General features: G+C 53.4%; 3 protein-coding genes across 14 annotated transcripts; 2 read left to right on the plus strand and 1 right to left on the minus strand.

The window, feature by feature from the left end:
* Positions 1 to 1,163: 1,163 nt before the first annotated feature.
* Positions 1,164 to 5,692, plus strand: LOC130515526 (uncharacterized). Of its 9 annotated transcripts, none has more exons than XM_057015845.1 (7): positions 1,164 to 1,942; positions 2,318 to 4,212; positions 4,293 to 4,386; positions 4,486 to 4,741; positions 4,866 to 4,967; positions 5,005 to 5,501; positions 5,547 to 5,692. In XM_057015845.1, the coding sequence occupies exons 2-4, from the start codon at positions 2,491 to 2,493 to the stop codon at positions 4,569 to 4,571; spliced, it is 1,902 nt and encodes a 633-aa protein (XP_056871825.1). In that variant the 5' UTR covers positions 1,164 to 1,942; positions 2,318 to 2,490; the 3' UTR covers positions 4,572 to 4,741; positions 4,866 to 4,967; positions 5,005 to 5,501; positions 5,547 to 5,692. The 9 variants fall into 9 exon arrangements, with proteins under 9 accessions (XP_056871825.1, XP_056871831.1, XP_056871832.1 ...); XM_057015851.1 differs by having other exon boundaries at positions 4,486 to 4,535; positions 4,689 to 4,741; positions 5,005 to 5,692; XM_057015852.1 differs by having other exon boundaries at positions 4,486 to 4,535; positions 4,689 to 4,741; positions 4,866 to 4,963; positions 5,005 to 5,692.
* An 817-nt stretch (positions 5,693 to 6,509) lies between these two features.
* Positions 6,510 to 16,842, minus strand: radil2a (Ras association and DIL domains 2a). Its single transcript, XM_057015842.1, has 17 exons — positions 16,450 to 16,842; positions 16,238 to 16,383; positions 15,587 to 15,910; positions 15,041 to 15,276; positions 13,769 to 14,097; positions 12,243 to 12,920; positions 12,138 to 12,175; positions 11,902 to 12,071; positions 11,664 to 11,776; positions 10,402 to 10,621; positions 10,115 to 10,287; positions 9,399 to 9,543; positions 9,132 to 9,298; positions 8,738 to 9,065; positions 7,799 to 7,932; positions 7,591 to 7,730; positions 6,510 to 7,516 (listed from the first exon to the last, which is right to left on the minus strand). The coding sequence occupies exons 2-17, from the start codon at positions 16,363 to 16,365 to the stop codon at positions 7,420 to 7,422; spliced, it is 3,420 nt and encodes a 1,139-aa protein (XP_056871822.1). The 5' UTR covers positions 16,366 to 16,383; positions 16,450 to 16,842; the 3' UTR covers positions 6,510 to 7,419.
* A 1,465-nt stretch (positions 16,843 to 18,307) lies between these two features.
* Positions 18,308 to 22,608, plus strand: grap2a (GRB2 related adaptor protein 2a). Of its 4 annotated transcripts, none has more exons than XM_057015895.1 (8): positions 18,312 to 18,545; positions 19,311 to 19,430; positions 19,506 to 19,597; positions 20,008 to 20,127; positions 20,247 to 20,436; positions 20,535 to 20,627; positions 20,736 to 20,852; positions 21,994 to 22,608. In XM_057015895.1, the coding sequence occupies exons 2-8, from the start codon at positions 19,353 to 19,355 to the stop codon at positions 22,165 to 22,167; spliced, it is 864 nt and encodes a 287-aa protein (XP_056871875.1). In that variant the 5' UTR covers positions 18,312 to 18,545; positions 19,311 to 19,352; the 3' UTR covers positions 22,168 to 22,608. The 4 variants fall into 4 exon arrangements, with proteins under 4 accessions (XP_056871877.1, XP_056871876.1, XP_056871875.1 ...); XM_057015894.1 differs by having other exon boundaries at positions 18,314 to 18,545; positions 20,532 to 20,627; XM_057015897.1 differs by lacking the exon at positions 20,736 to 20,852 and having other exon boundaries at positions 18,308 to 18,545.
* Positions 22,609 to 23,784: the final 1,176 nt, after the last annotated feature.

The raw sequence follows: 23,784 nt of genomic DNA on the forward strand, positions 1-23,784 counted from the left end.
CAGCTTTATGTCAGAAACGTCAAACCTCCATTTACACTGTTACAATCCGACTGTTGGCACAAGTTTGATTGTTTTATCACTGAATTCTCATATTAGAAATTTTTTTTCTCTATTAAAACATCTCAGGAAATTAAATCTGAGAGGCATAAACTTGTTGGGGCTCATCAGATGCTAACCGCTAACCTCCCCACGACCGGAGGCCAAGCCTGACGCAGAGGTCAAAGGTCACTCCTGAGGAACTCTCTGGCCTGCTGAGCCCCTCTGGGTTTCTGTCTGTCACAGAATTGGCAGCGTCTTTTCTTCATCCTGCCGCCGAGCCCGTTACCTCAGGGGAGCGCCAACATCAGCCTGGACCTCACAGGACCGAGGACGGGCCAGAAGAAGGTGCCGGACCCGTGCATGGCGGGAGACCCCATCAGAGGGTGGGGCTGAAGACGGCAGTCGTCTGGGCGCCGTCTCCCTGAGAACCAACAAACTGAACCAGAACAAAAACCGCGGAGTGGATCCTGTTGCCATGCAGGTAGGAACAGAACACAGGAGACACCAATAAGAAGCTGGTTTAATCCTGGTCCTCCTGTCCAGCTCGGTGGAGCTCCCATCTGGGCCAAGGCCCCCGGGCCTGGACTCAGGGTCTGGTTCTGTTCCAGCTGGAGGAGGGTCGGGAGCAGCAGCTGATTCAGTGCTGAACCTTCAAACACACGAAAGTTAAAGGAGACATTTTGTTCTTGAAACCTTTGACTTCTGCGCGCTCCTGGCGCCCCCGTGTGGTCATAGTTGGTAATCGCAGCTATGATTCAGTAAACCTTGTTTTCAATTAATCAATTAATCCATATGATGTTTATATTTTTAGATCAGCTTTCTGAAGGACTGACGGCAGCACAGGTGAGTCTCAGCTGAACCTGCCGCTGGAATTAGAACGAAGAATCCCACCAACATTTTGACCATTGTCAGTCTTATTTTCGTTTCTCACCAACAGGACAAGGTAAAGGTCATGAAGAGGTCATGAAGACGTCCATCCAGGTTCTGAGTGGACTCAACATCTGGCTCCAGCAGATGTCGTCATGACAACAAGCGTTGTCACCGAGAGTCCGCGTGGCTCCGTTTCATTTAAACAAAAAGGGTTTCAAATATTTCACGGTTTTACCGGTTTTACCTTTTTTTACCTTTATTATTCCTGCAAAAAACAATTGCTTTACTTTTTATTTTATTGTAATATGTGGATAGAGCTGTAAATTAACCGGCTATTCTATTTTGTTACATAAAATGTTTAAACTTGACGTGAATAAAGAACAGGAAGAATCTCTTAAAATGGCCGCAGCTTCAAAACAAAGGTGCGTGAGAGCTGCGCTGCTGCCGCCGGCCGCCAGGGGGCGACACCCCTGCTAGAAGTGACCCTCTTTCTTTTTATACCGCAACTACAAACTTATTGGATCATTATTGTATATCAGATTTTGTTTTAAGGTTACAACGTCGCTAAAGGGTAAACCGCGTTAATCATATATAATCGCGCCTCATCGCTGATCAACAGATTTAAGTTAATTAAAACGCTTTCGTGTTGCTGCGTTAGCGTCAGTTCACCCGGTGCTTTTACTCTGAAGGTTCTGTAACTCTTCCGGTGTCTCTTCCGCCCCGGATTGACGCAGAAGGATGAAGATTTCCGTGACGACAAGTTTCAAACGGCAGCTTTGGACCAGGCGGTCGGAATAAACCTGCCGCCGAACTCATGTGTTCCCCTGCGGCCGCCGCTTCGACGCGCGACCCGTGTGGAGCGGACCGAACCGGCTAACGGCGGCTAACCGCTAGCATGAGCTCGCGCTGCTGTTGTTTACATCCAGCCCTGACGATGATGATGATGAAGATGGCGATGATGATGGTGGTGGCGGACCCGGACAGGTCGGCCCACTAACCCAGAACCAGGTCGACCAGGGGGCCCAGCTGAGGGGTGAGATCGATCGGTACTCGATCAATTATCGATCTGTCAACAGGCCGCTCACCGTTTCCGGTCACATGTCAAACATTTACCATTAATAATCAATAAATCAGGTTGTTAATCAGCGCCCTACACTCGTGGAGCACTTTAGTAGGTTCTGTGGTAAATAACGAGTCAATAAACTGGACCTGAGATTAAATCTAGACGGGAAGAACGATCGCAATAAATGTTGTGATAATTATTAATAATTATTAAATGTGTCAAATGTAACAAAACTCAATTTGCAGTTTCCTAAACCAGAGAAAGAGATTTTTGCTGATATTTACAGGATGAGCGATGGAAACGTGTGATTATTCAAGCGACTAACACCCAAAACCATCTTCTCAGAGAAAAGGTGAAGTTTGGCGGCGCCGAGGCCGTCTGGGCCCGCAGGAGAACCATCCAGGACGGGTCAGAATGGTTCCTCTCTTTTGGATCGATGGACCTTTCCTCTCTGGATCCACCTCTCATGGGCGCTGACCTCTCCCAGACCTTCTCGGACCTGCGGCCACAACGACTCCATGGACCTGGCGAAGAAGCCGGAGTGGTACCACAGACCGCAGGTGGGCTGCGGGCCGGAGTCCGGCTCCCCGTTCCGGTGCAGGAGCTCCTCCTCCTACGGCTCCCTGTCCACACGGCTGCTCCCCGAACAGGCTCCCGTCCACTGTCGGAACATGGACCAGCACCTGTACCGCAGCAGGGTCCAGGGCAGCCGCTGGCACCAGGGTTGTTACGGGCCCAGCAGAACCGGCAGCCCAGTTCCTGAAAGCAGCGGCGGAGACGAGAGCGACAGCGACTCTGACGTGATCTTCTTGGTGTCGTCCACAGAGGAGCCGCTGCTGTGCAGCCCGTTCATCCAGGACGGTGTTGGACCCGCGGCGTCCCCCGCGGCGTCCCCCGTGGCGTCCTCCGTGGCGTCCCCCGCGGCGTCCTCGCTGGACGACGGTCCCGGCTGCTACCGCCCCCTCCCGCTGAGCTCCGCCAGTCCGGACAGCTCGTACTCGGACGAGTCCTCGGACAGCTCGGTGGACGTGCTCCTGCACCGCGCCCGGCCCGTGGTCCTGCTCTCGGAGCTGGGCGCCGTTTACGAGACCCGCCCGGACTTTTCGGTCGACATTTCGAGCGACGACAGCGACGTTATCGAGGTGTCGCTCGCGCCCGACAAGCTAAGAGGCGCCGCGCCGCGGAGCGATGAGGAGGAGGCTCCGCCCACAGCAGTGCGCCGCAGCAGCAGAATCAGGAGGTCCGCCTCCGAAACGCCTCCGTTTGTCCGCCGGACCTCTCGGAACCGTCTGGAGCGGCGAGCCAAGAACGACGCCGTCGGGATTTACTACGAAAGCTGCGAGTCTGATGACGTCGTTGAGGGCGAGTCCAGGCTGTCCGGGTCGGACGATCCCGCTGCGCAGCTGAGGATGTTGGGCGGAGCCAGCAGAAACCGTGGCGACGAGTCTGGCGTCCACGTGGAGACGGACAGGAAGCTGCCACAAACGGCATCAGAACCGTGGCGGGAAGGATCCGAACCTGTCAGCTGTGGCCAGAACCAGCAGGAGGAAGGAGGGAAAGCGGGCGCTGACCAGAAGCGGAAAGGAGCGGCACCGGAGCGGCGGCGCAGCAAACCATCGGCGAACAGGAAACCGACCGCCAGGTGGAGAAGGAAACGGCGCCTGCAGGTGGGACCGTCGGCCGGGTTCTGTCCCAGAGAACCAGAAATCAAACTCAGATACGCAGAAGTCAAAGAGGAAAAGAAGAGGAAAGCTGGCGGCTTCTGTCCCTTCGTCCACGTGGACAAGACGGCGTGCGTCATCGTCAACTTCCAGGAGGACCAGGAGAGCGTGAGGAGCAGCCCGGGACGGCGCCGGCCCGTTCCACACTCCGTCCCGGGCTTTGTTCCCAACACGTCCTGCTTCCAGCTGTGCCGCTTCTCCTCGGACGGCGAGTGTCAGGCGGCGCTGCTGTGCTGCCTCTGTGGACAGACGGCCAACGCCATGGGCCTGGGCGACCTCCACGGCCCCTACAGACCCTCCGGCCCGTCGGGGAACCAGCAGAACCGCTGGACTGACGGCGCCGCCGGCTGCAACCATTCCGTGGTCGAAAGTCCGACCAGAGGCGACTGCAGCTCTCTCCCAAAGGCGCCTCCGGAGTGCTGGATCCACGAAGACTGCGGGATCTGGGCCGCCGGAGTCTTCCTGGTCAGGGGGAGGCTGTACGGGCTGGAGGAGGCGGCCCGGCTCGCTCGGGAAACGGTGAGTGACCCAGAAACCCAAACGGAAAAGGGGAGGAGCTACAGCCACCTGCTGCCAGTCACCTGTGTCACCTCTTCCAGGTGTGCTCCGTGTGCCAGCAGACCGGTGCAATTATGGGCTGTTTCCTGAAGTCCTGCTCCAAAGGTTTCCACTACAGATGTGCCATCCAGTCAGGTAGCGCCCGTACGTGCACATCTGAGCCTTGATTTACTCTCCTTTGTGTTTTAAACGTGTGTCTGTGCACGTGTGCGTGCGTGCGTGTGTGTCTTTCAGGTTGTGTGTTGAATGAAGACAACTTCTCAGTTCGATGTTCAGAGCACAAGGTAACGATGGGATGTAATGGACCGCGCGTCCTCTAGGCGTCGCTAGTGAGCCGTCAGTCCAACCTGGTTTCCATGGAAACCACCTGCTTCTTAGTGGTATTCAATATTAACGGTTTTATGATCAAAATATAACTTTGTGTTTGTGCTTAACAGAGGAAACTGTGGATGAGCAAATGACACAAGAAGATCTGATAGATGAAAGAAAGGTAAAAAAAAGTCTTTAATCTGGTCAAAACCAGCTAAAACCAGCTAAAACCAGCTAAAACCAGCTAAAACTAGCTCCCTAACCAGTGAAACGAGCCAAAACAGCCGAACTTTTGTGTTTTTCAGTCTCCTCAGGGTCGGACGTCTTCACGGCTTCAGCGCTGCAGTTTTCTAACACTAACGTGTGTGTGTGTGTGTGTGTGTGTGTGTGTGTGTGTGTGTGTGTGTGTGTGTGTGTGTGTGGTGTGTGTGTGTGTGTGTGGAGCCTCATCACATTTAATTGTAATTAGGGTTCAGCTCATCTTTTCTGATATATTTTCTCTTTTTCTGTCATTATTTTCGCCGCTGCTGAGATTTTAGTTTGATTTAATCAGTTTGTTCGTACTTTTATTTATTAATTTGCACAGATGTAGACGGATAATCCTGCTCAAGTCACACATTTCTTCTTGATTTCTGGATTATTGAAGAACTTTGGGACCAGTTTCTGTTTTCAGTCTCAAAGAAATGCAGGATTAGATTAAATTAGATCAGCCAAAATGTTTTTGAAGACTTACTCTTTTTAATTCAGTAAAATCCTGAAAGATTCCTGATAATTACAACTCAAACAGAAGATGTAATATATAAAACTGTGTAACTTTATTTCTGTTCTGACAAACATGAATATTTTATGTTGAATAAACTCATTAAAGTGGGTTGAGTTGATTGTGAAGGACCACCAGGGCCACCGGTGGCCCCTGGACCACCAGGGCCCCTGGACCACCAGTGGCCCCTGGACCACCAGGGACCACCAGGCCCCTGGACCACCAGTGGCCCCTGGACCACCAGTGGCCCCTGGACCGACACCAGTTCCCTTCACTGGTTTCCTTCGGCGTCAACAGTTTATGTTCACAAACAAATTCAACCATTTCATTTTTGCTATGAAAAATAAATGTTGCCTCATAATCATCAGCAAAGACCTGAAGCTCGTCTTTACCCGGAAGTGAGAACATTTCAGTGACATCAGCTGGTGGGCGTGGCCTCCACAAAGAGGCGTGGTTTGTTATAGAAGACGTCATGTCCTCGACTGGACAAACACCAGCAGACGGAGCTGGACAGCGGGATCGTTCAGGGGTAGAAAGACTGACCATCACATCAGGCTACGGCGGGGGGGGGGGGGGCAGGACGGGGGCGAGGGGGAGCCAGGACGGGGGAGAGGGGCGAGGGGGAGCCAGGACGGGGGCGAGGGGGAGCCAGGACGGGGCGGGGGACTTCACTGTCCCCCCAGACAGGCTTTTGCTGGGGGGGTGCACATTAGTTTAGCAGCACCATCAGTGGTTCTGATCATCAGCTGCAGCAGCTCCAGCTGGTTTTAACTCTAATTACAGACGTGTGCGCGTGCACGTGTGCGTGCACCCTGCAGACACTCAGCTGTGCAGTTTGTGTTGGACTCGGTGGAAAGTGCCCGACTGCTGTGAACCACAGTCGCTATAAAAAGCCGCCGGTGGTGCGGCGCCGCCATCCAGCCGCCACACCCAACAAGCTCCGCCCCTCTGCAGCAGCAGCCTGCCAACACGGTTCTGACTTGTCTGGCTGAGCCCACACGGACACGGCTGCTGCTCCCAGTTTGAACCTCTGATCGACCCGGTTCTGTGTTCTGGACTTCTCGTCCATCAGATCACCTCGAAACCAAGATGGAGGACAAACTTTGGTCTCCGTGGTGAATCTGGGGACGACAGAAGTCCCAGTTTCACAAACACAGTTCCCAGTTCCCTCGGAACATCCCAGCCAACGAATTCTGAAAGTTTTTATTACGCTTTTCTGGAATTTTACAAAAGACAGAAAGAATCTCACCTGGAATATTTGGAGCAAAAGTAGTTTTGATGCTGTACAAAGAAGTATTTAACAGATATGAAGGGATTTTTTACAGTGTAAAAGGTTTCTTCCTTAAATATACGTTTTACTGTTGGACTGGTTCTGTTCCAGTTCTGTTCCTCACCTCCAGATTTCAGAGTCAGTTTGGAGGTTCTGAACCAGTCGGCTGCCTGGATCGATCGTCTCTGCAGCAGCTGAGAGTCTGGCCCACTTCGCTGGGAACGTCCTGTCCATGCACGTGAACGCACCACCTTTACGGCTCCGCCCACAGAGCTGCACCTTGACAACACTGCCCTCAATGCCCCGCCCCAAATGCCCCACCCCCACCGGTCCATTCTCTCAGCTCCGCCCCCAACAGTTCCGTTCTCTCAGCTCCGCCCCCACTGGTCCGTTCTCTCAGCTCCGCCCCCACCGTCCGTTCTCTCAGCTCCGCCCCCACCGGTCCGTTCTCTCAGCTCCACCTCCAACAGTTCCGTTCTCTCAGCTCCGCCCCCACGGGTCCGTTCTCTCAGCTCCGCCCCCACAGCTCAGTTCTCTCAGCTCTGCCCCCACGGGTCCGTTCTCTCAGCTCCGCCCCCACCCGTCCGTTCTCTCAGCTCTGCCCCCACGGGTCCGTTCTCTCAGCTCCGCCCCCACCGTCCGTTCTCTCAGCTCCGCTCCCACCGGTCCGTTCTCTCAGCTCCGCCTCCAACAGTTCTGTTCTCTCAGCTCCGCCCCCACCGGTCCGTTCTCTCAGCTCCACCTCCAACAGTTCTGTTCTCTCAGCTCCGCCCCCACCGGTCCGTTCTCTCAGCTCCGCCCCCACCGGTCCGTTCTCTCAGCTCCGCCCTCAGCACGCTGTGGAGGACTTGCCGCTGAGGTTGGGCTCGATCTTGGCCACCAGCAGACGGAGAGAATCTCCCGAAGACCGAATCAGCTCTCGACCCCTGAGGCAGAAGCAGACAACGCTGTGACCTCCAGATGTGCGGGACTCTGACCCTGGACGTGCACAGGTACTCACACGTGGTACTCCAGACCCACCAGGCTGGCACCGTTGACAGCCAGGATCCGGTCACCCGTCCTCAGCTTCTGACACTGAGCTGCAGGAGAACCAGGAACCACCGACTTGACGTAAACGCCGCTCATCTTCAGCTGAGTTTTCTGAGGGTGAGAGAGAAGATGAAGATCTTCAGCCACATTAGCATCTGGAGGAGCTGTGAAGGTCTCACCATCCCGTCCACGAGGGCCAGGCCAAGCCCGTGAGGGCCCCTGTGGAGCTCCACGGTGAACACCTCCTGGTCGTCCTCCTCTTCATCATCTCTGACCTCCACTCTCTCTTTCTTCCACTCAGCAAAGCCCCTGACTGTAAAAACAAAAACACATCTGAAACAGGAAGTCATGACTGGATCTGGTCCAGGATCAGCTCAGCTGATCTGAAGTCCTGGTGATCAACTATCATTAACGTCTTTTTCCTTTAGTAAGGAAGAGAATCATCTGATAATCAATCTGATTAGCTGGTGGCTAATTTGGGTTAGCATGATGTGTTGTTGTGACAGGGACTTCCCAGCATGCCGCTGGCCTGAACAATGCTGCCGCCCATTAAGATTCCACACACCAACCCAGCTGTAAATTCCCATGATGGACTGGAGGCTGTTCTTTTCCCTCCTGACATCACCACCTCGCCGTCAGATTAAAGGATTAGCAGCTATCCAAATAACGCTAGCTGTTAGCGAGCGGCTCTGAGCCACGGGAGGTGGAAAATCAAACACTTCCTGCCCTGTGTAGGCAGAACTGGACAATTCTGGGCAGTTTGGCCTGGTGTGTGTTCAGATTCACAGATGAACGTGCTGCCGGATGGTTCGGTTCCTCCGTAATCCTCAAAGCAAAACCACCTCCCGAAGGGGGAGATCACAGCCCAGGGACCAATGGGAGGGCGGATCCAGCAAATCCCGCAGCTAAAGCCCTTCAGGAGGGGGGTCCGTTCAGCATCTGGGCCCTTCTGGATCCACCTGACCTCTGCACTGTTATCGATCAGATCTGTGTCCTGGTTGCCTTGGTAACCAGGTTACTAGCATGCGCCCAGGGACCAGAGAGGAGGCCCAGAACCTTTGAAAACAACCGAACAGGTTCTGACTGGACTCAGGTTCTGCTCATCTGACTGTTGGTACCTTTGTGTTGTGGCCGCGCTCCCTCCCTCATGTCGGCCTCGGCCAGCTCGCCGCCCTGCGGCGTGTTGGGCGGAGTCAGCAGGCAGGAAGGATCCAGCGCCAGGCTTTTGTGAGGGACCAGGCCCGCCTGGCCAGGGAGGGTGTTCTGCAGCTCCAGACTCTTCAGCTTCTGCGTCAGAACCGCCTCACAGCCGCTCAGGTCTGAGCCTCGGGCCTGAACCACATCTGAGCAGGCCTCACGGTCCCGACCCACCTCAGGGGACGGGCAGAAAACTGAGTCGGAGACCACCTGGGTGGAGGCGGAGGTCGCGGTCTGGCTGTCTGCAGTCTGCAGGTATAAAGTCCATCAGTACCAGATGTTGACACACTTCCTGAACACAGCTGAGCCCGTTACCTGCCCACGCCCCCCCTCCCTGGGGGGCAGGCGCCGTACCCACGCCTGCAGATGGCGGAGCTGCTGGAACAGAGCGGGTTCCACGGTGGCGCTGCCCAGCTCCAGCTGAAAGCTGCTGCTGGGCAGGATGAGCGGCGGATGGCGGTCAAAGCTCTCCAAGATGTCTCCTGCGGGGGGGAGGGGGGGCGTTAAAACCTGGACCTGAAGGAGGCAGTCCTGCTGCGCCTGTGTGTGTGTGTGTGCGTGCACGGGCCGCCGCACCCTCACCTGTCCTGACGGCGTCCTCGGCATCAGCGGGCGCCGGCGTCCACCCACTGGGACAGGACCTACTGGAGCCGTATTCTCTCAGGATGTGATGAAGCTGAGCCGGGTTCAAGGCTGAAAACTCCCCCCTGAGAGACGTCCACGAGGCCTGGACGGAGGAGAGACACCAGAGTTCCCATCATGCTCAGCTCCGCCTGACTAATGGGACCAGCGCTGCGTCCACGTCCAGGACACATTTGAGCGATTACCAAGATTGTCCCTAATGAGCTTCCATAGATTGTGATGTAAATATCACGGCTGTAATTCCATAAAAGGTGATTCTGTTGTTCTTCTGACCCAGTTTTAACTGGACGCTGAGCTCAGCTTCACCGCTGCTCAGTCGGGTTTGTTGTGTCTGGGTTTGGTTCCAGAACCACATCCCACAACCGTCCTTCGCAACCTTTCCACGTCTGTAAACATCCATAAATAACGACCAGTGTGACCTCAGAGGTCCGGACACAGGGCACCAAACCACCATGACACGACTGGGCCAATCGGTCGGCTCGGATGTTTCCTGTGGCGTTGACGCCTCAACAGCTGACCTCTGACCTCAGGCTGGGCATAAACAAGCCCCGCCCTCAATGTTGCACATGATGACATCACTTCCTGAACATGTTTCTAGGTGAATCGACCCTCAGCTGTGGAAGAGACGACTGAAACAGGCGTAGACGACCTCTGACCTGCAGGAGGGTTTCTTTGGGCGTGGCCAGCAGATTAACGGCAGCAGACAGCTTCTGGAAGAATTGGGTGGCCAGCTCGCCCAGACCGATGCTCTGGAACCAGTCCATCATCAGGTCCAGGTTAGCCCGGATCTGGACCCCCCGCGACCACTGGTAGAACCCCCCCACAGAGCCTGCAGAAGGTGTCCGAGTGGAAAGGAAAGGTAAGGATGCTAATGTTAGCATGCTACTATTAACAGCACCGGCGAACAAATGGCGACGTTAACGACTCGGGAGACATTAATCACCTCTCTCCATGAGGGCGTTGAACATGGACGCGTTGATGAAGAAGAACAGATACGCACAGAGCTGCAGCGAGATGTCCGGGTGCACCTGGAAGGCCTTGGAGAGTTTCAAGGTCTCCTTCAGCACCTCCAGGATGCTGCCGAGCCCATCGGGCAGCCGCAGCTGCCCCCCCTCTGAGAAGGGGTTCCCCTCCAGCAGCCCAGGCAGCGCCGGGTACATGCTCTGAGGAGACAGAGGTCAAAGGTCAAAGGTTGGAGATGAACCCTTTCATCTCTCCACTCTGCTGTGAAAGCTACGTTAAGGCTCGTGTCCTACAACACGTCCACAGGGGTGTTACTGCCAACGCCATGGCGACGGCGCCGCCCTCACGCTGACTCAGACGACGGTCAGACGTTTATTTAAGGCACCAGTGTGTTCCCATGGAGACGGGACTGGAACAGGAAATGAACAGGACATTCAGGCCTGACTTCCTGTGCTGAGGGTGTTTCTCCAGGACGCAGGTCACAGCTGAACCTCCGCCAGACAAACCAAAACTCTTCATGGTTTTGGAATCGGGCCAGAAGCTGATGTCAGCCAACCTGCCCCCCCGCCTCCCCCGCACAATGAAGAACCCCCCCCCCCAGAGCAAACACTCCAACATGAGGTGTCAGCAGGGTTGAGAGGAAAGGGAGAGGCGGAAACACGTGGTCCTGCTTCCTTCCCTCTCTTCCTTTGACATGAGTGTTCAGGGTGGTTCTGCTTCAGGAGGTTCTGCTTCAGGGTGGTTCTGTTTCGGGGGGTTCTGCTTCAGGGGGTTCTGTTTCAGGGGGTTCTGTTTCAGGGGGTTCTGCTTCAGGGTGGTTCTGCTTCAGGAGGTTCTGCTTCAGGGTGGTTCTGCTTCAGGGGGTTCTGCTTCAGGATGGTTCTTTTCGGAGCTCCACCCAGATGACTACAGCCAGTATCTTTCTACACTTCTGACTGGGATGATTCAGTAGGAGCCAGAAGGTCTGACCTGCCACCAGGGGGGCTGCAGCCGGACTTCTCTAGACCTCTACGTGGTGTGTAGGAGTCCCCCATCACAGCAGTTGTTTTTCCTGCTGATCTGACTATCTCACAGGCTCTTCCTGGCTGAGTCGCCCTTTCCAGCAGTTATTGTGTGTTCTGCCTGGAACCGGCTCAATCTAAACACAGCCTGGTGTTTCCACAGGCTGAACTTCCTGTTTCTCGTGTGAGCCAGCTCGGCTCAGAAGGTTCTGAAATGTGGGTTTGGGTTTGAGCTGCCGACCTTTGTCAGGTAGTAGACAGACTGCTGGAAGGTGAACATGATGACTTCCTCCAGGACCGTCATGGCTTCCTCACAGGCTGTCTGCGTGGACAACATCTCCGAGCCCAGCAGGCCTGAGAACACACACACACACACACACACACACACCACACACACACACACACACACACACACACACACACACACACGTTATAACAGCCCGCTGCAGGTGTGGCGGCTGCGAGGACCTTCGGCCCACCTTGGCCCTCCTGGTGCCCCCTGTAGGGCAGCAGCTGAGGGACGTCGTGCTGGATGAAGTGCAGCAGCTCGATGGAGTTGGCCATCCACATGAACAGAGGCTTCAGACCCGGGAGCAGCTGGTCCATGGTGAGCACCTGAAGGAGGCCGGGCTGCTCCGGCCCAGAAGTCCTGAGAGGGAACAGAGGAATGAGAACACCTCCAATGTTCTGGTGACATTTGTGCTGACGGGCTTACATTTCTGGCTGGATCGCTGCCAGTTCTTTGGTCTTCTCCTGAAGGAGGGAGAACACAGATTATTACACTGGGACCAACCAGACACTGGAGGGGGGGCATTCTTACCCATGTGATCAGCTGGATCTGGCTGGCAATCCGGAGCAGCAGCTGCCTGAACTGGGTCAGCTGGAAGGTGGCGGCCGAGTGCTGGATGCACAGAATCAGCAGGAAAGCCGGCGTCAACTTTGGCTCATCTCCACTGGGGTCCAAAGATGTCAGAATCTCCTGCAGGACCCTGTCCTCCTGCTCCAGCTCGTAGCTCAGCAGCACCTCGGCGCCTTTAACGTCCCTCCAGGGTGGCACGAAAGGCTTTCGCCACAACCTTTTCTCCGCCACGGTGGAGCCGCACGCTAAACACGCTTTGGTGTTTGGACAGAGTCTGGTCATCCAGGGGGGAGTCTGGAGCCACCCTGAGGAGCTGGTCGGATCCTTGAACATGAACAGGTAGTGGTTCCCCAAACCTACCAGGTCCCCGGGGTTCAGTTCCACCTCCTCCTGGAGGTTAAACCCATTCCTGGTGACGGGAGCGCCATGAAGGGGCTTCAACATGGTCACGGTCTTTCTGTGGTCCCCTGAGGGGGACTGGACGTTGTCCAAGCGTCTGATGCAGCAGTGCTGCGGCAGAACATCGGGGGCGTACAGAAGGATGTCCACCTTCAGCCTGTCCTCGTCCTCCCCGTGACAGTGTTCTCTGCAGCGGCCAAAGATGGTGGACGTCCCGCTCATCAGGTAGATGACGAAATCCTGGAAAGACCCCAGGGACGTGAACCACTTCACCTCGTGGAAAATGTTCCAAATGTTTGGTGAGTAAAGTAATGAAAGGTGACGTTAACGAGGAGTGGGGAGGCTAGCTGGTTAGCATGCTAACTGCTGCCACCTGTTTTAAACCTGAACCAGAACCGTCCAACTGCCCACTCCCATTAATGCTTTTAGTAGATTATCTGCAGCCTCATCGGATCAGACGGGACCGACAGGAATGGAAAGGATCAGGACACCGGCCCGAGCGGAGCGGGTCTGTCCAGAACCTCGCAGCTTTGTTGAACCCATCTGATAAACACCAACACGAGGAGACGGAGATAAACCGGATCTAGAGTTCTGCTGATAGTGTTGTGAGTAAAGCTGGTGGAGGTCGGCGGGAGAACGGACGGAGAACATAAAGCGTTCTGCCGGGTCAGCACCTCTCCTGCAGCGTGGACAAACACTGGGCCGGGCTAATCCCTGCTATCTGACAGAACCGGCAGCAGGTGGAGTTCAGGACCGCTGCTAATGCTGGGAGGGCACAGCACAGTTACCCTCCTCACTGGGTTACCCTCACTGCCCCTTCTGTCTGGATCAGAACCAACCACCTGGGTGCTGCTCTGAGGAACCTGCAGGGATCCTCTGGATGATCTTAAGGATCTTCCTCCATCCCACCAATGGAGGTCACCTTCACCAGGTGTAGAATTCTGGCTTTCATCTCTTCTGGGGTTAAAAAAGGAATTCTGGGATTTCAGGTTTTCTACAAAATGACTGAAATTTTAAGTTTCAACCAGGAATTTTTATGGTAAATGAAACTTCCTTCCTTAGTGTGGCTCCTCCCACTTCCCCCTCACCTGGCGGTGGTTGTAGCCCTGCAGGAGCAGGAAGTAGGGGAAGTCGAAGGGAGGGTGGATGGAGAACTGGGTGGTGTTGTCGTCGCTGCTCTCCGTCTCCTCCTTCTCTGCGCCGAGCTGCAGCGCCTCTTTGTCGGCCTCGGCCTCGGGGTCCTCCCTCAGGGCGCCGTGCTGGGTCCGACCCGCCTCCTTGGCCATGGTCATCAGATCCATCTCGCTCAGGCTCCTCCAGATGCTCAGGGCCTCCTCGGCGTCGCTGCTGGCCTCCACAAACAGCGAGGCCACTCTGGAGCGGCTCTTCTGCAGCTTTCGCGCCTGAGCGTTGATGCCTGGCGGAGCAGACGGCGGCGCTCGTTACCACGGACACGGACCTCTGCTGATGAAGCTCAGGTGATTTAACATTAACATGGGTTGTGGAACCCTCAACCCCCCCCCCAGAGCCCGACAGACGAGGCCACGTTGAGCACCGGGGTTCTGAGACGGAACCACCTCTGTTCCAGGCCGGAGGCCCGTTTAGGATGCTTCACGTGGCAACAACATCCTGGAGGGTTCAGTCAGAGCAACAGAGATTAAGTCTCAGAATTAGCTTAATCTGATGCGCACACGCCTAAACACACACACACACACACACACACACACACACACACACACACAGTGGTAATCTACTTTAAACCCTTCTTTGAAGATGTTGCATCACTCAGTAATTACACATCACAGCAGATGGTAATGACATGTGGAGTCCCCCAGGGTTCCATTCTAGGACCCCTTTTGTTTACAGCTACGCTACACTCTCACTAGCTCAGATCACTACCGTTGCCATGGTTACTATGGTCATTATTCTGATGACACACAATTACAATATACCAGGGATAGAATAAAAAAGTAAACAACCAACCAAATGATGTTCAGGGATATTTTTAGAGGTTTTTTTTTAGTACAGAAACAACAGCCAGAAGCCAAAGTCAACGGGCAGCAGGACGAGCAGCGCAGCGGCGAGGGAGGAGCCACGGGGAACCTCCGTGGTTCTCGGGGCCTTTAATGGGCCCCCACAACAAAGCAGAGATAAGAGTGTGGCTGCGATGACCTCCTGTGCCCCTCGCTGAAGCTTTTGTTGGCTCCTGACCTCTCACACGCTGCCGTCTCGCTGCCTCAGCCGCCGATAAGCTGCACAATAAGCTGCCAATCACCGGAGGATAATGACCGGCCATGGCTCCGCCCTGGGGCCCTGTGATTGACTACCCAGGCAGGAAGGGGCGGGCGGCGGGAACGCACCTGCTGTGACCGTGTCTTGCTCCCGTAAACTCTGCTCCTCTATGCTGGCTCGCAGCTGGATTTCGAAGCGGCGGGAAAAGCCGTCTTTGGGCTTCCACAGGGACTGCAGCACCAGGGGCTTCTCATGGTCGGCCACCACACGGAAGCACTCCCTCCTCCACAGGTTGTCCACGCCCGTCTGGCCGATGACATCGCAGAGAGCGTAGTCGCTGGCGTCTTCTTTCTCCAGGCAGTATCTGAACAGCCGAAGACGCCGTTATCACAAGAGGGCACCCAGACGCACAACGGCCAGCTGCCCCTGAGGCCTGATGCTGCCAGGGGCAATAAAACCATGTTCCTACAGTTTACAGCCTCTGCCTGCAGTACCGCAGGTGATCACGGGGGCAGTGTTGAGTTCAAACAAGAGAAATTAGCTTTTCGAGCAAATATGGGCGTGTTGAGATGTGGCAGACCAACACCAGAATGCTTTTAATTTGGAAATGAGACGGGAAGTGTTGCTGTGTTTCAGTGAGACCCATCAGACGCTGTCACGTGGACGCCGCTCACCTCTCCAGGGCCTCCTGCACCAGCTCTTTGGCGCTGGACTGCGTGGTGGCGAGCACGCTCTTGTAGTTCGTTCCCTCACAGATGTCACTGCCGAAGATCTTCAGGACGCCCGGTACCGACATCTGACTGGACAGCTCGGCAGGGTCGTCTGTGGTCCGCAGGTCACCTGACATGGCCCGGCCCCGCCCCCCACTGTCCCGCAGGTTGGGGCTTTGGTTGAAAACACTGGAAAATCTGTTATTGTGGCGGCGGATTTTGCTCTTGGCCGGCTGCCGGACACAAACGCCGTCTGAGGAGCGGACGGTGCTGTCGGAGTGGGTCGACCTGAGAAGACAGAGACGGGTTCAGGTGAACGGAACACACGACCCATCAGAACCGCCACTGATGGATCAACCATCACGGGTCGCCATAAACACCAGGAAGGGCTCAGCAGACAGTAGAATAAAGGAAGTTGTTAGAAAAACCTCATCAATCAATCACCACTTAAGCCATAGAGACGCAAATAAATGTTTAATTGAGAGAAGAGGAACAGTTTGATCAATGAGTGGGAGCCTATTGATGACTGATCGATCTGCTCCCAAACATGACGCGACCACGTGGCCCATTTAAAAACAAATGTCAGATTGTGGTGGAAAAACCATTTAGACTTACTGGAGAGAGCCATTGCTGGGCTTCCGGCCCAGTTTTCCCAGTCTCTTCTTGGGTGAGCGGATGATAAAACCCGCAGGGAAGTTGAGGCTTTGTTTCTGACTCTGGCCGCTTCGATCCTCTGAGATCATCCTGGATTTTTCGATCACCTGAACGCAACACAGCCATAATTAGCATCGTAGCTAACAGGAGCTGGAACCTAACGGGACTCTTACAGTCAGCTGAGCTGCTGCTCCACTCAGACCTCTGGATCCACGGGACAACCTGGATCCACGGGACAACCTGGATCCACGGGACAACCTGGATCCACGGGACAAACTGGCTCCACGGGACGAAGGGACGCGGTCACATCCAATAACAGCTGGACTTTAATTACATTCCATCGCAAATTGAAATAAAACGAGGGGAAGAACTAAAAAGTTCCAAATAAAATCACTTTTCAGGCAGAGAAAATCCAAGGTGAAGCGGGAAAGACAGAAAATGCTCCTCGCACGGTTGGTCCGGCAGTGACGGGGAGAGCGGGAGCCGAACCGGTCCATGATGACCCGGAGTCCGCCGGGAGGTTCGATCACTTTGGACCGCCCGAGAGCGCGAGGCGGGGAGCAACCTGCTGCTGACGTCAGAGCGGAGGGGCGTGGCAACGCAGTGACCGGTTTCTGCCCGCCCCCTGGCGGATGAGCGGGGTATAGCAGCGAAACGTTTAACGGACCCGCCAGTGGCCCCCGCCTGTGGCCCCTGCCAGTGGCCCCCGCCTGTGGACTGTGGCCCCCGCCTGTGGCCCGTTTATTATCCATATCTACGCGCATTGCGCCCCCTACTGATCACAATGACGAGCTGCAACAAATCTTGTGAAGTCATGAGTGACCTTTCTGGTTCTCGCCATATATTCTGTCATTTATTCAGACTGTTGAGTCCCCAAAAACTTTAAACGATGTTTTTAAACAGTTAACCTTGACAAAACTCACAGGTTTAAATGTATGCATCTAATTTGATGACACAAGTCTCTTTGAATACTTTTTATTTAAACTCTTTATTCTACATATGAAGCTGTCATTGTCACTGGAGAATGTCTTAAAAGTTGCAGGTTGCTTCATTCTTGTGTTGCTGCAGAGGGTGTTTCAGGCAGGTCGTGCAGGCTGCAGCGAGCATGTCGGAGGCGGATGTGGAGCGTCACCTGCAGCTGCAGCAGCAGAATCAGGTCACACGGTTGAGTTTCTGAGGAGATGCAGGAGCTTCAGCTGCACCACAAAACACAACCTTCACCTCAATACCCAGGAAGAGGTACACAAGTCTCCAACTGTGTGAATCTTTATGTTTCTCTAAACAAATATGTGGTCATAACTATTAAAAGGCTTCAGGTTCAAGATTTTGAATCTAATTCCTGTGAGTTTGAGCATGTGAAGTCTTCATTATTCTAATATTTATCAGGCGTTAGCGCTCAGCAGCGCTACATGAACAGTGATGAATCCATCTGATTAAAGCTTCCTCTGATAAAGACTCACTTACGGAAAAGCGACAAAGATCTACACTTAGACTCTGTCTGAATTTTATTATCTAACATCTCTAAGAGCAAAGTTTACCTTTAACTGATAATCTCTATGAACAAAATGAAACATTTAAAAATAAGTTAATGTGAGTGTTTGTAGATGCTCAGACATCTGTCACCATGCTAAGCTAAGCCAAGCTAAATTATCTTTAATCAATAAAGTCAATTAATAAAGTTTAGAGAGTTTAAAGTAAACTGGGGTTACTTATGAATTAAAATTTTCACAATACAAAAAAAGATCAAATAAGCAGTTTAAAGACCAAATTTCTATCTCGTGTGTCTAAATGATGCAGGGTTAATTAATGAGACCCTGAGAGACAGAAAACAGTGTTGGTGAAATAAACAAATTTAAATATGAAGCTGACTTCCTGTTACAACTTTTGGTTTGTAAAAATAAACACATAGTAAAATATAAACAAATTAGTGCTTAATTTTGTGTGTGAGTGTATGTGTGTGTGTGTGTGTGTGTGTGTGTGTTGGGGGGGTCTATTTTGCATGGCGGAAGGATATAGGTAATCACTGACCGGTGCTTCGGTGGTATCGTCACCAGCAGCGGAGCGGCGGAGGATCTGAGGCCGACAGTCGGCGCTGATCTTCGGCCTCGACACTCAGGCTCAGCCGGTTCTCGGAGCAACAGCGGCAGGACTCGAACCGGCACCTTCAGCCGTGCGTGGGCACCGATTCTCTGGCTGGTTGTTCTAAATATGCCGCCGGGTTCCTGCAGAAGAGACGCAGACACAAAATAACGTCCAGAGAGGAGAAAACGTGAGTTAAGTGTCTGAATTTTAAAATTGGGGACTTCCTAAAAACACGTTTTAGTTCTCTTCCTCTTTCTTAGAGTCATCAGAAAAATAATTTAATTTAGTGTAATAAAACAATGTTGTATTAGACGTTACCAGCAGTTCCACAAACGTCATCATTATTCTGCGTGATTGCAGCTGTGATATTAAAGTAGGTCAGACTTTCTTTGAATACAAGTGTGATATTTTGCCTTCAGGAATGAGCTGATTTGACTTTTGCGTTTCTGCTTTTCCTGTTCGGAGCTTGTGACACTTCTGTCCCGGACAGATTCATGATCAGAGATTCTCTTCTGGATTAAGGTGGTTTCTTGAAGCCCACCTGACCATCCAGGTGTTCACACCTGCTGAAATGGTTCATTTGGGGGTTTCTGGTTTGGGGGTTTCTGGTTTGGGGGTTTCTGGTCAGCTGCAGCCTGAAGCCTCCAGAAGAACCCTGCATCAGGTCCCGTTAGGGTCCGTTCCAGCGTCCCGTTTCCTGATGATTCCTGCTGAAGCACCTGTTTCAGCAGGTGAACGGAGGAACAGGCTCCTCCCACCTCCCTCCTCTAAAAATACACCTGATTTATTTGTTCACGTCGGGAGATTTTGAGGAACAAAAGTCAGGAGTTCATTTCCAGCCCGTCTTTTTTCTTCGCCTCTTTTGAACTTCAATCAGAACTGAAGTCATTTCACTTTCGTCCAAACCCGATTTTCATATTTTTGAGGTTTAATTTTAATTCGTCGTCGGCAGAAACGTCACCCGAAGGTCTCGGTCCGGTTCTGGATCCTCCTGATGGAAGCTCTGGCAAAGTATGATTTTATGGCCACGGCTGACAACGAGCTCAGCTTCTGCAAGGGCGACGTCCTGAAGGTCAGCACGCCACCCTGGACGACCTCCCGACCTCTGACCTTCGTGTTGACCCTGTATTTCTTCGTTCTGGTTTAGATTCTGAGCCCCCAGGACGACTGGTTCAAGGCTGAGATGAACGGACAGGAAGGCCTGGTCCCTCAGAACTACATCGAGATTCAGACTCCCCGGTGAGAAGTTCTGATGGTCCTCGAGAAGCAGAAAGTTCCTCTGTGGGAAGTTGTGATGGTTGATGTTCAGGATTCAGAGCCTCTAGGTGGCTCCAGGTGCTCTTGGCATCATTTGGCCCCCTGCTTCCAGCGCTCCTGGTCTGGGCGTGAAGGTGGGAGTGTGGGGAAAGTTCTGGTCTCAGGAGATTTCTGACCCCACCTGATCTGGACCGTTTGAACTTTCCTCCACAGTCAGACCAAGTGAGCAGAAGTTTAGAAAGACCTTAAAAGTTGGAAAAAAGGAATGAAGTGAATGTTGCCGTTCGCGGCTCTGCTGGAACTGTGGATGCTTCAGGACTCTGGCTGTGTGAGTGCGCCCGTGGGCGTGCACGTGAGCTCTCAACCACACAACAATGCTCCCCTGTGTGCAGGTGGTTTCAGGAGAACACCAGTCGCAGCGCTGCAGAGGAACTCCTGAGGCTCAAAGACGTGGGGCAGTTCGTGATCCGAGGCTGCCAGAGCTCCCCCGGGGATTTCTCCATCTCTGTCAGGTGGGGGAACCAGCCCAGATCCTGGATCCTGGACCCAGGAGTCCCCCTCCAGGGGCCACTGATCGTTATTAAAAACCCGGAGACGAAAATGAGGCTTTGAACCAAAGTTCTCCCCTCAGACACGAGAGCGACGTCCAGCACTTCAAAGTGATGAGGGACAGCCGAGGTCAGTACTTCCTGTGGTCCAAGAAGTTCACGTCCCTCAACAAGCTGGTGGATTTCTACAAGACTGCGTCCATCTCTAAGACCAGGGAGATCTACCTGAACGACGGCGGCCCCGACAGCAGAGCGCCGCCCCTGGTCCAGTCGGTAGGACTCACAAATCCTCCGTAAACCTTTAAAGAACATCTCATCTTTTACCAACCTTCAACCAGCAGCTGATTCTTTGGCTTCCTGTGTCGCAGCAGGTGAAGAGAGGAAGTTTACCTGAGCAGCGGAACGCCGCGGCGCCGATCACGGCTTCATCGCGAAGAGCTTCGGACCAGCCTCCCAACCAGCTGGTAAATATTCGACCTTCGGTGACCTTTTACAGTTGAAGACTGAGGACGTCCTGTGACGTCAGCGTCCGCCATGACGGTTGTGATTTTGCTGCCTCTCTGGTCGCCCAGGCGAAGCGAGCAGGTCTGGAGGAGCGCGCTCACACCATCGGCCACGTGGGGAGGGGCAGCCCGGTGGGCGGGGCTCAGCCCCCCCGCCGCACATGTGAATCTTTGCCCCCCCCTCAGGTCAGAACTGCAGCCGCTCGTCACACGTTAGCCTGGTATGGGGTAAATGGGGGTGGATGGGGGTAGATGGAGGTAAATGGGGGTAGATGGGGAGTGGATGGGGTAATGGGGGTAGATGGGGGTAGATGGGGGTAGATGGGGGGTGGATGGGGATAAATGGGGGTAGATGGAGTTAGATGGGAAGTGGATGGGGTAAATGGGGGTAGATGGAGGTAGATGGGGGGTACATTAGATTAGATTAGATTAGATTCAACTTTATTGTCATTACACATGTCACACGGAAAAGCAAACGATATGCAGTTAGCATCCAACCAGAAGTGCTTAAGTGGCGAATAAAACTGCGATGGGTATAAACAATATACACACAATGATATATGTTTATGATATCAATGTATATGTTTGTATTTACAGAGTTCACAGATATGTAAAGGATATATAAAAGTCTTTGCAACCAAGATAAATATATAAACAGGCTGTAGCTATGGTGCTGATGTGCAAAGTATGGAAAGCAGTGCAAGTAACCGGATGTGGGTAGTGCAAATAACAGATGTAAACAGTGCAAATAACATGGAGGTAGATGGGGGTAGATGGGGGTAGATGGAGGTAGATGGGGGTAGATGAGGGGTAGATGAGGGGTAGATGGAGGTAGATGGGGAGATGAGGGTATATGGGGAGTGGATGGGGTAGATGGGGAGTGGATGGGGTAGATGGGGAGTGGATGGGGATAGATGAGGGCTAGATGGAGGTAGATGGGGAGATGAGGGGTAGATGAGGGGTAGATGGAGGTAGATGGGGAGATGAGGGTATATGGGGAGTGGATGGGGTAGATGGGGAGATGAGGGTATATGGGGAGTGGATGGGGATAGATGAGGGGTAGATGGAGGTAGATGGGGGTAGATGGGGGGTGGCTGGGGTCGCTGGCGGTCGCTGGGGGGTGGCTGGGGTCGCTGGGGGTCGCTGGGGGCGCTGGGGGGTGGCTGGGGTCGCTGGCGGTCGCTGGGGGGTGGCTGGGGTAGATGGGGAGATGGGGGGGTGGATGGGGTAGATGGAGGTAGATGGGGGGTGGATGGGGTAGATGGGGGGAGATGAGTTTTTCTGGTGACCTTCAGTGTCCGGCTGCTGTTCCCCTGCTGTCCTGCAGAGGGCAGACTTGGTGAAGGCGCTCTACAACTTCACTGCGGAGGAGGACGACGAGCTGAGCTTCTTCGCCGGGGACGTCATCGACGTGCTGGACCGCTCTCATGCGGCGTGGTGGAAGGGGAGCCTGCGGGGGAACTGCGGCCTGTTTCCTGCTAAATACACAGCACCGCTGTGAGAACGCCGACCACGACGGAACGACCGCTAACGGCTTTTCAGAAGAATCGTCATCTCTGTGCTGACGCTTCCTGTGATGACTGAGCCACAGGAAGTTCAGAGAAGATGAAGATGACGGCGCCACCGCCGCCACCGCCCAGCGGACGAGGATTACAGTCATGAAACATTTGGATTTTTAACATTTTAAATTCATTTTTTTGATTGTTTATCATCCTCTCCTCTCATAAAAATATAAATATTCAATATTCATCAAACCACAAAAGTTTCTTTTACTGGATTTACAGACAAATGAGGTTTTTACAGATGAATCTTCATCCGAGCTAAACTAAAATATGTGTTCTGTAATATTTCTTAAAAGCTGCAACAGTTTTGTTGCTCTGATTGAAAAATGACAACCAGAGGAAAGGGAAGTTGACCTTCAAAATAAAAGCTACTCCTCGAACATGCTGACGATTGATAAACTGTTAAACTGAGATGGGGGTAGATGGGGGGGGGGTGGATGGGGGTAGATGGGGGGGGGGATGGGGGTAGATGGGGGGGGGGTGGATGGGGGTAGATGGGGGGGGGATGGGGGTAGATGGGGGGGGGTGGATGGGGGTAGATGGGGGGGGGTGGATGGGGGTAGTTTCACTGCAGAAATGTTCCACAGAAGAACACGAACCTGGAACTCCAACCTCCGAGCTGGGATCTGGTCACATGACGTCACATCCCTCCAGTCTTCAGCTGTTTTTTCCATTCAATCTTTTTATTTAGTTAATGCAGCTTTTCTCCTTCAGGTTGGTCAAGTTGGACCAAACACTCAGGTCAGTCAGGAGGTTCTGACAACATGAGACATGAACCTGGCTGTTGCTAACGCCATAGCTAGCTACAGCAGACATTAGCTTCAGCACACCTGAAGATAAACGTCGAAATGAATGAAGAAGAGCCGAAACAGCAGGATGGTTTATGGAGGAAGAGCTAACCATGCTAACCATGTTAGCAGTGCAGCTAATGTTGGCGCTCACATTAGCAGTGGGCCGACTCATCCCTCCCTCCATCCATCCATCCATCCATCCATCCATCCATCATCCATCCATCCATCCATCATCCATCCATCCATCATCCCTCCCTCCACCCCTCCATCCATCCATCCATCCATCCATCCATCATCCATCCACCCACCCATCCATCCATCCATCATCCATTTAACCATCCATCCATCCAGCCATCATCCATCCATCCTCCATCATCCATCCATCCATCCAGCCATCATCCATCCATCATCCATCATCCAGCCACCCATCCATCCATCCATCCATCCATCCATCATCCATCCATCATCCATCCATCCATCCTCATCCATCCATCCACCATCATCCATTTAACCATCCATCCATCATCCACCCACCCATCCATCCATGCATCCATCCATCGATCATCCAGCCATCCATCCATCCACCCCCCATCCATCCATCCATCATCCATTTACCATCCATCCATCATCCACCCCCCATCCATCCATCCATCCATCATCCATTTACCATCCATCCATCATCCAGCCATCCATCCATCCATCATCCATTTAACCATCCATCCATCCATCCATCCACCCACCCATCCATCCATCCATCCATCATCC

The sequence above is a fragment of the Takifugu flavidus genome, chromosome 18, assembly GCF_003711565.1.
Source record: "Takifugu flavidus isolate HTHZ2018 chromosome 18, ASM371156v2, whole genome shotgun sequence".
Taxonomy (NCBI): Eukaryota; Metazoa; Chordata; class Actinopteri; order Tetraodontiformes; family Tetraodontidae; genus Takifugu; species Takifugu flavidus.

Excerpts from the sequence above, each read along its gene's own strand:
- radil2a (XM_057015842.1), bottom strand. The coding sequence starts at position 16,365 with ATGATCTCAGAGGATCGAAGCGGCCAGAGTCAGAAACAAAGCCTCAAC. Across the intron at positions 11,777-11,901 it reads GGGGCACCAGGAGGGCCAAG|GCCTGCTGGGCTCGGAGATG; the intron begins GTGGGCCGAAGG and ends GTGTGTTCTCAG. Across the intron at positions 10,288-10,401 it reads CAACGCCCTCATGGAGAGAG|GCTCTGTGGGGGGGTTCTAC; the intron begins GTGATTAATGTC and ends CACCTTCTGCAG.
- LOC130515526 (XM_057015850.1), top strand. The coding sequence starts at position 2,491 with ATGGACCTGGCGAAGAAGCCGGAGTGGTACCACAGACCGCAGGTGGGC. Across the intron at positions 4,213-4,292 it reads CCCGGCTCGCTCGGGAAACG|GTGTGCTCCGTGTGCCAGCA; the intron begins GTGAGTGACCCA and ends CACCTCTTCCAG. Across the intron at positions 4,387-4,485 it reads CAGATGTGCCATCCAGTCAG|GTTGTGTGTTGAATGAAGAC; the intron begins GTAGCGCCCGTA and ends TGTGTCTTTCAG.
- grap2a (XM_057015894.1), top strand. The coding sequence starts at position 19,353 with ATGGAAGCTCTGGCAAAGTATGATTTTATGGCCACGGCTGACAACGAG. Across the intron at positions 19,431-19,505 it reads GCAAGGGCGACGTCCTGAAG|ATTCTGAGCCCCCAGGACGA; the intron begins GTCAGCACGCCA and ends GTTCTGGTTTAG. Across the intron at positions 20,437-20,531 it reads CGCCGCCCCTGGTCCAGTCG|CAGGTGAAGAGAGGAAGTTT; the intron begins GTAGGACTCACA and ends CCTGTGTCGCAG.